Source organism: Montipora capricornis, chromosome 6 (genome assembly GCF_036669925.1).
Source record: "Montipora capricornis isolate CH-2021 chromosome 6, ASM3666992v2, whole genome shotgun sequence".
NCBI lineage: Eukaryota > Metazoa > Cnidaria > Anthozoa > Scleractinia > Acroporidae > Montipora > Montipora capricornis.
In genome coordinates, this window is record NC_090888.1 from 61438684 (window position 1) to 61448683 (window position 10000).

General features: G+C 39.5%; 2 protein-coding genes across 2 annotated transcripts in view; one reads left to right on the plus strand and one right to left on the minus strand.

Annotated features, from left to right (window-relative positions):
- The window catches only part of LOC138052764 (WD repeat-containing protein 5-like), a 7489-nt gene extending 3883 nt beyond the window's left edge, over positions 1-3606 (minus strand). Inside the window, exons 1-2 of the mRNA XM_068899339.1 lie at positions 3373-3606; positions 1-1173 (exon numbers count right to left, since the gene is read on the minus strand). The exon at positions 1-1173 is cut by the window's left edge and continues 3883 nt beyond it. Coding sequence (XP_068755440.1) covers positions 1-1173; positions 3373-3583 — 1384 coding nt within the window. The 5' untranslated portion in view covers positions 3584-3606. The remainder of the gene's footprint in view (positions 1174-3372) is intronic.
- A 102-nt stretch (positions 3607-3708) lies between these two features.
- LOC138052772 (nuclear migration protein nudC-like) overlaps positions 3709-10000 on the plus strand; it is a 28145-nt gene continuing 21853 nt past the window's right edge. The window contains exons 1-4 of the mRNA XM_068899349.1: positions 3709-3912; positions 4167-4289; positions 7358-7573; positions 7755-7862. Of these exons, the coding sequence (XP_068755450.1) occupies positions 3835-3912; positions 4167-4289; positions 7358-7573; positions 7755-7862 (525 nt within the window). The 5' untranslated portion in view covers positions 3709-3834. The remainder of the gene's footprint in view (positions 3913-4166; positions 4290-7357; positions 7574-7754; positions 7863-10000) is intronic.

Genomic DNA, 10000 nt, shown 5'->3' on the forward strand with positions numbered 1-10000 from the left:
GAACATCATTAGCTATTCCAACACACGCAGAGTAGTCACAAACTACTTTCTCAAATCCATTTCCAGCTCTTTGGAGGGATCCACCAAGCAAAGTGTATTTACTGTCAAGGGATCGGGGAGATGATCCCATCTTAGACCAGCAATATGTTCTGATGGAGTAGTCTCGTGAGCACGACATGACACGATATGCATCCACAAAGAGCCCAGTAACTGGTCCCTCATGATCCATATGGGTTTGTAAGCCTTTGAGGGAATGTAAGTCCCACAGACGAACAGTGTAGTCATGGCCACCAGAGACGACACTTGACCCTAAAGTGCTCACACAGGACACACCCCTGGTGTGGCCTTTAAAGCAATGCACCTGTTGCCCACTGTTGCCGTTCCAGAGAACAATGTCGCCATTGTCATACCCAGCAATGAGCTGATTCTGCTTGGTGCTAGCCCAGCTCAGGCACATGACTGTTGCATCTGATGGATGCTGAAGGGTGTGAAGCTCAGGCCGCTTCCAGCACTCTGGTGCCAGGTATCTTATATCGAATATCTTGACAACGCTATCAAGCTTTGAAGCTGCAGCAAGCACATAATCGGATTGGAGCTTCAGGTCACTCAAACCAAATGGGCAGATCAGCTCAAACTGAGGGTTTGCTGTCACTCTTGTGTCCCATATCTTCACATAACCATCTCTATACCCAACCATGAGAAGACTATTGCCATTATCTTTTCTTTCTTTTCCAATCTCATTATTTCCACACAGCATTTTAGCTATGATGGCAGAATGGCTCCCTTGTAAAGCTGTATGTTCTTGACTGTTGACATCCCATAGTTGAATCCCTCCCTCCATGTCACCACTTGCCAAGAGTGAATTATGGGATATCACCGCCAGGCATGCGACTGAAGCTTCATGGGCCTCCTTCTTCCATAAATACTTTCCCTCTTTCACATTCCAGACACAGACAGATTTGTCTTGACTACACGTGGCAACAACAGGATAGGCATTCTGGTCAATTATGTCCATGTCATAAATATCATTGGTTGTGAGGAAAACCACATCTGACACTAGACTTCGGTGTCCACGAAGGGTTTTGCAAACATAATCCAGACCTGCCCTTCCTGTGGCTGCACCCGTCTCAATCTTATTGCGAGCTATGAAGTACTTTTGCCACGTCCTCTCACCTACAAAAGATTATCGGTAGCAAAACTGAAGTAAGTAGGGAAGATGTTCGTACTTCTGGAGTCAAAGGTAATTCTTACCTCCCACAAAAATGGATGAATAGGCATTAACTTGAATCAAGTTTCATGTCATATAGATTGTAACTAGTGCTGTTCAAACTGTAGTAAAAAAAAAATGGACACCTGTATGGAAACATAATAATATCTGACTTGAAAGTCTCAAAGTCAGAGATTGAATTGCTAAGGGCGCAGCTCAACAAGGTCGGACAAAAGGAGCTGAGCAGCTGGCTAGGCACTGGCCTCCTGAACAAGACTCATGCATGATCTCAGAGAACAGCACCACAGCCAGATGGAATAACAACCCCTCCCACTTCTCTGATGGTATGTAGGCTTCTAATTTGAATCAAGGGTTTCTCTCTCCAGGAACTCTGACTTTCCTCCCACATCAAAACAAACTCCCAGCTACCCTTCCCAGCACATTTTGAAGTGGTGCTCTCTGGGATCATGCATGGAGCCAAAGGTACCGGTATCTCATTCATGCTTTTGTTGATCTCAAGCTCCAATCTGGCTAATTATTGTTATTATTATTATTATTATTATTATTATTATTATTATTATCATTAGTGAAAAGGTAAAGTCTCTGCATACGAGCCAGAAGGCCCATCAGGCCGGAGCTTATTGCGGTTTCCATGGCATGAAGAGACTTGGAGTATTTCTACTCCCCCCTGGATGGGGTATCAGTCCATTGCAGGGTTACCACCCAGCATTAAATTCGCCGGTACCCATATATGCACATGGAGAGAGGCACCGTGAGAGTAAAGTGTCTTGCCTAAGAACACAACACAATATCCCCGGCCAGGACCCGAACCAGGACCACTGGCTCCGGAGTCAAGCACACTAACCATGAGGCCACCGCGCCTCCCACCAACACTGAAGATGGAACATAATTGTCCAGACATTACTGTGGTGGATCGAGCAGGTCATGAGTGGATGTTTGTTGATTTCTTGGTGCCTTGGGATACGAATGTGATGACTAAACAGGATGAGAAAATCACCAACTACTCTCCTCTGGCAAAGGAAATCAGGAAGATACATCAGGTGTCAACGAAGATTGTGTTGCTGGTGGCTGGTTGTTTGGGTGTGATGTCTGGTAAGCTGGGGGGTGCTTTGAAAGATCTAGAGATTCTGGGTGTGTTGGAAGGAATGCAGGCCTGCACAGTCATTGGGTCCACCCTAATCCTCCAGAAGATGCTTAGTCTCTAAGCCCCAGGACCCAGTTGTTCAAACGATGGATAGTGCTATCCGTCGGATAAATCACTATCCAGCTGTTGAACAGCTGAGGCCAGGTCTGCAGTGCTTACGCCTGCAGAGGTTTAACGCCATCTCTGTGCAGGGTGTTCTAATCACAGAAAGTCAAGTATTATAACATTATCATTCTCGTGAAAAGTGTAGTTAACGGAACAGCAAAATGAAATTTAAGAAGTGGAGTGATTGCAGAATACCCGGTTTAGGAACAGAGTTGTTTATATGAATATCATTTTTTGTCCCATGCCACTACGGACAAGCAGCATTGTTAGACACGACTGCAGGACTGTGGTAGCAGTTTTTTAAGTAAGACATTTATAAACCTGCCAACTTTTTCTGAGATATAGGCGTGAGATTTTTATCCTGGGAGTGCTGGGATTTTTGAAGACGACACAATCATTTCCGAAGTCTTCCGAAGACGTATAAACGTGAGCTCCCTCCCAGTGCTTTTCACTTAAAAAATCAGAGATCGTGAGAAAGGTATTGTCATTTATTCATTTTACACATGGTTTTCGTTCCTTACATCGGTCTGAGTTGACATATTTTTGGAAATTGTGTCAAGCAAGACGGCAACAACTCACATTTTCCCATCAGGTGTGAGAAATTGGCCCGCAAGCGTTAGCCGGCGTGCGATCGAAGTTTTCAACCCGCAGTAGTGAGACTCACGCCTAAGGTGTGAGAGTTGGCAGGTATACAGTTTAGTGGACGCGGAAGCAGCATTGTTAAACACGAATGGGCGACCGCGGTGGCAGCTTTTTTAAGTAGGACATTTGGTGGGCCGGGTATTCTGCAATCTAGCCCACCTTGCATCTCATTTGCACCTCAACAGGACATTGTATCATGCCTCGTTCCTTTAAAATCTGAATTAATTTTCCGCAATTGGTTTTTGTTACCCACCAGGTTTCAGTTTCCCTAGGTGGCAAAAGTTCCAGCGCTGTAAACAATGCCTCTTCCATAAGGATCCGACTTGGGAGACTTGGTACCAATCTCTACAAACTTGAGAACATTTGGCTAGGCTTTCTGGTGGAAGATAGCCAAAAATATTTACAAGCTCATCAAAAGAAAATGGACTTGTTCCTTTTTCCTCATACGCCATATTTGTACCCATCAACGCGCAGCACGGCAAAAATTTGGGAAATAGTCCTGGGAACAAAACTGCTGAAAATATCCCAGAATACTTTGAGGGGTCATTTGAGAGGTAGATACAATAGTGTATCATACATGATACAACTACCGTCAAACACAAGTTCGTAACTCGTTGCGAGGAGAAGCGCATGTTCTCTTGTGCATATTTTCCACGGTTTCTAATCATAAATTGCGAATTTTACAGAGGTTACGTCTTGTTCGTTTGACAGAAATATGACAGACGCAAACCCTGAGCGATTTGATGGCATGTTACTGGCGATAGCTCAACAGTGCGAAGGAGGGATTTCGGAGGTATGACATGTCTGCATGGGAAATATCTGCTCCAGCAATGCCGATTTTCTCCGGGGATTTTCTACAGATCTGTGCTTAGGTCTAGGAGAATTGACCTCGTTAGTCGCTGAAATTGTATCCAATTGCTCAATACTGCGAGATTAATTTGTGGGAAAAATATTAGATCATGCTTTTTGCTAACTTAAGCAAACTACTTGAAAGCCTTTTGGACTATAATCAATTTTTAGGTACATGTGTTTTCACTCCGCTTATAGTTGTTGGATGTTTTCTTCGGATTTCTGGAGAGAAAAACAGACTTCTTTGTTGGCGCTGGCAAAGCAGAGGCGGAGAAAATAGTGATGAGCAAGTTCAAAGAGCACCAGAAAAGAATTGAAGAGGTTTGTTTCAGTGAAAGTTTTACAAATAATATTAATTATTATTATGTACTTCTCGCTCCTTTCGCCCTAGATGGGTTCTTATCGATGAGCGAAATCGTCTGGCGTTAGCAAAGTAAAATCTGTGAATGCAGCTACTTCAATCAGTCCAGTGCTCGGCAAACAGCCAATTGTTTGGCAGCTTTCGTTATTATAATCTACTAATCACCATCCAATTGGCTATTCCTCTTTGCATGAATCTATGACTCTAAATGCAAAGTGTGATTTTATAAGACTAGTGTTCTTTCTTTCCTAGAATCGTACGGGAATGGGACAAGCTACCAAAGGAAGTAGCATTGAAAGAATCACTTAAATCTTTCTAGAGTGAAATTTCCACATAAAATTTTATTAGTTCCATTTGTGTTTATAATATTGTTATTTACATTTTATTATCTTTTGTAATAGTTTTATGTAGTCCTTTAGGGTCTATATTCAGCATTGAACATAGGACTTACATGTAAATGGTAAATAAATAACCAAATAAATAAAACTGATACTAAACTGTCAGCTTGGTGAGACAACCTACAGTACCGCTTGAAACTATTAGTGCATTTGAAATATCATTCGGCAATACCTCATCTTTGCCGATAGTGTTCACCGCGAAATCACCTAGGTTGGACGAAAATCACAACCGAGGCAAAGACGAAAGCAAACGAATGCCATGGCCGATTTAATTGCGGTAATGTGCTGCAAGAAAACAATGGTTGTAAAGCGTTGTTTGATGTTATCACTCCTAGCTCCCCAAGGTAAAGAGTGAATATGCAAACTGTTTTTCGCAGCACCGACGTAACACAATGCACTGTCTTGAAAGCCTGTTATGTTCGTCTCATTTTGCGGTGACAGAGAACAGAGAATGTTGATAATAACCTTTCATCGTGCATAATTCTTACATCTTTATATTTAATAATTTGTAAGTTTTTCGCTTTCATGATGAACAGTTCTCCCTAAGGGATAGAAAAAGCATTTCTTAAAAAAAAAACAGTGTGTGGATTATGCATAACTAGTCGTCGCTAGTGCAGTCTGATACATTTAGAATCAAAAACGCTTCAAATTTTGTGTCCTGTCCAAATATAATTGTTCACGGGATAGTTGTTGAAAAGTTCCAACTTTGATCTAAACCTTATCAATGACTCAAGTATACCAGCGAAGAACAGTCACTGTATTCCGAAGTTTGTTAAGCAATTCCTTGTCGCGCATGAATTACGATCATTTCTGATTGAAAATATTAAGTAGCAGGTCATTCAGCAGTTGAGCTTGAAATTCAGAAATATTTATTCTTCTGAATTAGTAAGATTAACTTGAACTAACGCTTCAACGACCATACGATAGACAAGTTTAAGCCTCTGCGAATTTGGCAAGTTAAGCGTAAATAAACTAAGCTGCATGCTTCTGTCTCGTGAGTGAGAGCGATAGCTCATGAAATATGCTGTTCAATGCCAACTGCTTACATGTAACAAGTTTGTAACAAATGGAGAGCCAGCTGACAATTACTTGTACAGTTAATCGTTTTCTTCCATCTTTCAGTCGATGAGATCAAAATGTCTTTCCCGTATCTTTCAAGGCCGGCCGCTGTCACTGTTAAGACAAGAGATTTCCCAAACATGTGGTAAATTTCTTGAAGGGACTTTGTTATAATCGAGTGAGCCTACCATCTTAGATTGTAAATGTGGCAAATATACATATTAATTATTGATGCGATCCATCCACAAAAATATGCAGACTTCTTTGATAGCATCTGCTCTAAAATACAAACTCTTAAAGGTGAAACCTTGGTTTTCGGTTACCACAGACAAGGTTTTACTTCAAACTGAATACTGAATCTGCGGTTTCACCTGGTCAGAACCCCAGCAAATGCACAAATAGTTTCGAGCAATACTGTTGGTTCATTAAATCTGTAGGATCAGGATTTTAAAGTGGTACTATGATCAAATTTTTACCCCTAAATTTTTTGAGTGTATCACATAGAATTCCATGATAGAGCAAAAACACCATTTACTGTTTGCAAATAATTTATCTTCATTAGTTCCGGAAATATTTAAGTTTGAAAAATGGGTAAATATGCAAATGAGATGACTGATGACGTCATACAAGCAACCCAATATTATATTGAGTATATAAATAGAGCTACCTTGGCCAATTTGCAGCGCAGACCATTGAAACTTGGTAGTCTAATACAGTAGTTCTACAGGAAACACACCTATGGCTATAAAAAATTATGTTCCCATGGCAACTCACTCTTTTCCAGTCCCCACCCACTTGATTTCAACATGTTAGTGATTTTCAGCTTGAAAAATGTTAAACAAGGCCACAAACTCGAGCTAACTTATTTACATGTATATGCTTGCTGGATCATGCATATGAAGTGCTGTTAGCAAATATCAAAATGGAATGCCAAAGGTGGCCAGAAAAGCTTTTAATATGGGGGAGGTCTGGAATCCAGTATGATGCCATGGTAATAGAACTGTTAAGCTCATATTGTGGAGATCATTTAGTAGAATCTTACAGCAAAAAATCAAAAATTTCTGATACAAATTAGCTGAGATATCTCTTTTCATCATATTTGAACAAAATTTGGTTGAGTGAATGACGCCATCACTTGGCTAATTTGCATATTTTAAAAACTCGAATATCTCTGGAACGAAAAGAGATATTTGAAAAAAGTAATGTTTCTTCTCACACAGACTACTTGTTTATGTTTCAAAATGGCTTAGATAGGAAAGATGTGATTTTTGTCATAGTACCACTTTAAATAATCGGGACAAGTCTAGGGGAGCTGCTGATCTATGTTGCCACAGAAATTGGCAATAGCTGTTGTGGTAACCGTACGTGTATGTACAAGGTGAACGCAAAGTCTGCTGCGTTTATGGGGAAGTACATATTCCTCTCCTTAGCCTAGCCTATCAAGGATTATGGGGGGGATCCAAATGTTTAATTTGGATATTTCAAGCATATACATCTAAATGCTATAATTGAATTTGCAAAAAAAAAAAAAAAACTATGTGTATCATGCCCATCTTTTTTGTGCTCATCAGAAAAAGGACAGAGAAAGAAAAGAGGCAGAAGCTTTGAAAGCAGCCAAAGCTAAAAAGGAAGCCGAGAAAAAAGATGAACCTAAGATTCAAGAGGTCACAGCTGAAGAGGCGGAGAGAATAAAGAAAGAAGAAGAAACGAAAAAACAACAAGTGGAAGAGATGGAAAAGGAGGATACGAATGACAATGAAAACAAAAAGAATGGAGAGGGTAGCGTGGTGAGTGAAACTGAATGCAGTGTTTAGTCAGACCTTGATCAACCTTCCTTCTTGAAACTTTTTTCTTGGGATCAGTTTTCTGTAATGCTTTGGTGGAATTTTCACATTTATTACTTATTACAAATATTTTAACAATGATAATAATTATTAAATAATTAATTATATATACATTTTTTCCAAGCCTAAAAAAGCCGAAGGTTCAGATGATGAGGAAGACGAAGATGCAAAGGGAAAAATGAAACCAAATACTGGAAATGGAGCAGATCTTCCAAACTACAAGTGGATACAGGTGAGTTTTTTTTTTTTTTTTTTGGAAAAGTTCAAGAAATCTTCTAGACCAAGCATGATGAAATTTACTTTGCAATGAACTGATCTGATTTTAAGATAAGATTACACTGTATAATGCTTGCGTAAAGTAACCCATTCACTCCTCGGTTGCCCTAGGAAGCCCCAGTTGACGAGTAAAATCGTGCAGCATTAGGCAGAGTAAAATCTGTTAAGTCTCACTTCCAAGACAGGGCTCGAAATTGCGATCAATACGGTCGCATTTGCGACTAAATTTTTCCCTTTGCGACTAAAATATCTGGAGAAGTCGCAAATTTGCGACTTGTTGTCACCTTCGTTCTTTCGAAACAAAATGGTTAGCGGTTGCCACTTTACCACTACTTTTGCTAAAATAAATTAATAAATGCAAAATTATTTTGTTTCTCGCTGTGAATTTTCTCTGAAGGTAGCGTAATTGTATAGTAATTTAGCTGCGATGTTACGTGCACAGCTCCATTCCTTCGATCATTCGCCATTTTCAGCAGTTTCTTTACACACAAGTACTGCGGGCTCATATTTTTCTGCTAAACCGCTGACAACACAATACAGTGCGGCGATTTTGTGACTAAAATTTGTGAAATTGCGACTAAATTTTCGTATCTTATCGCAAAATGCGACTGGATTTTTTCGTTAATTTCGAGCTCTGCAAGACTTAATGGGTTGCGGTGGCCGAACACAATTTTATAATTAACTGGAGTATTGAAAAAAAATTGTATTTTAACAGAGGAAATTCTAGATATTGCAGTGAACCTTCAACAAAGGATAATTAAAGATCTCTCTGTCAAATTATTATCAAACTAGTGTTAACTTGTGAGCATTGTTACAACCTTGTTGCATGTACATAGTAAATTATAAAGAAAATCTAACCACCAAATTTTCTGCAAATAAACAAAACCCACTTTAAAGGCCTGTTTATATTTATTTGCGTTGCCTTGGGAACAACATATCATGATATTTTAGTATAAAATTAAACTTAATGTTTACGAGCGATAACCTCTGAGCCCTTGGTCTCTGTGTCCTGCTTTTATCACGTGGTGGCCTCTTTGGAGCCACATGACTGTCCTGTACATGTAATCCGAAGGCATTTCATTTCTGCCGTTGTCGTGTGGAGTAAATCCTATTTTCAGACATTAACATCAGCGTAACTATCAAAACGCTGAACTTTCTGTTGTTAACTTGCTTGCCACCATTATTGGTGACCTAAGGATGAAGGGTTTTAGAGAAAAAGGTAAATGAAACATACAATGTAGGTATCAAAAACTGTGGTAAGCCACCTTAATGCAGGGGACTGGTTATTACCCATTCACTCCCCAAACACCGTAGGATGCCCCAAGTTGAGAAGTAAAATTGTCTGGCGTTAGACTCCCAGGAGTCAATGAGTTAATACACAAATGTAGTTTAGTTTTCTCCACGAGGTGAAGGTGATGGTTAAAATTTATGGTATTTTAAGAATAGTAATCACTTGAATTTGCTCAAGAAATGAAAGGAAATAAATGAGGTACATGTTTTTGCAACAAAAGCCAGAATGCCATGTCTTCTTTTTTTTCTCTCTTTTTTGAAAGCTTGTGCTACAGGTATTCTTGTAGGCAATAAAACTATACATTGAGTGGGCATAATCACTTGCATGTTGCATTTAACATCAATAATGATACATGATTGTAATAAAGTAATACCCCAGAAGTTAAATTACATGTAATTAGTCGAGGATATTATGTGGCTGCGCGGAGATACACATGTATGTACAAAATTTCTCTGCTGAAAAATATTTCATGAGTGAGCGCAGCAAGTGAGTAAAATTTTTCAACACGAGAAGAGAAATTTTGTATCTCCAAGCGGCCATGTAATATTCTATTTATTGCTGTATATGTAAACACCAATGAAATACTAAATCATTTCATGAAAGGCATCCAAGGGTGCGATTTTTATGTGAAACGATAACAACAGTGATCTTTTCATGTGTGAAGATAACATGTTATCTTGACATGTGAAGATATGTTTTTGCACGAAAGCTCACTTGGAATTTCATTGGTGTTTATATAGTAAATACCAGTAGTAATAATACAGCAGCTGTATGTTTATTCAATCACAGTCGCATTTAAGTTC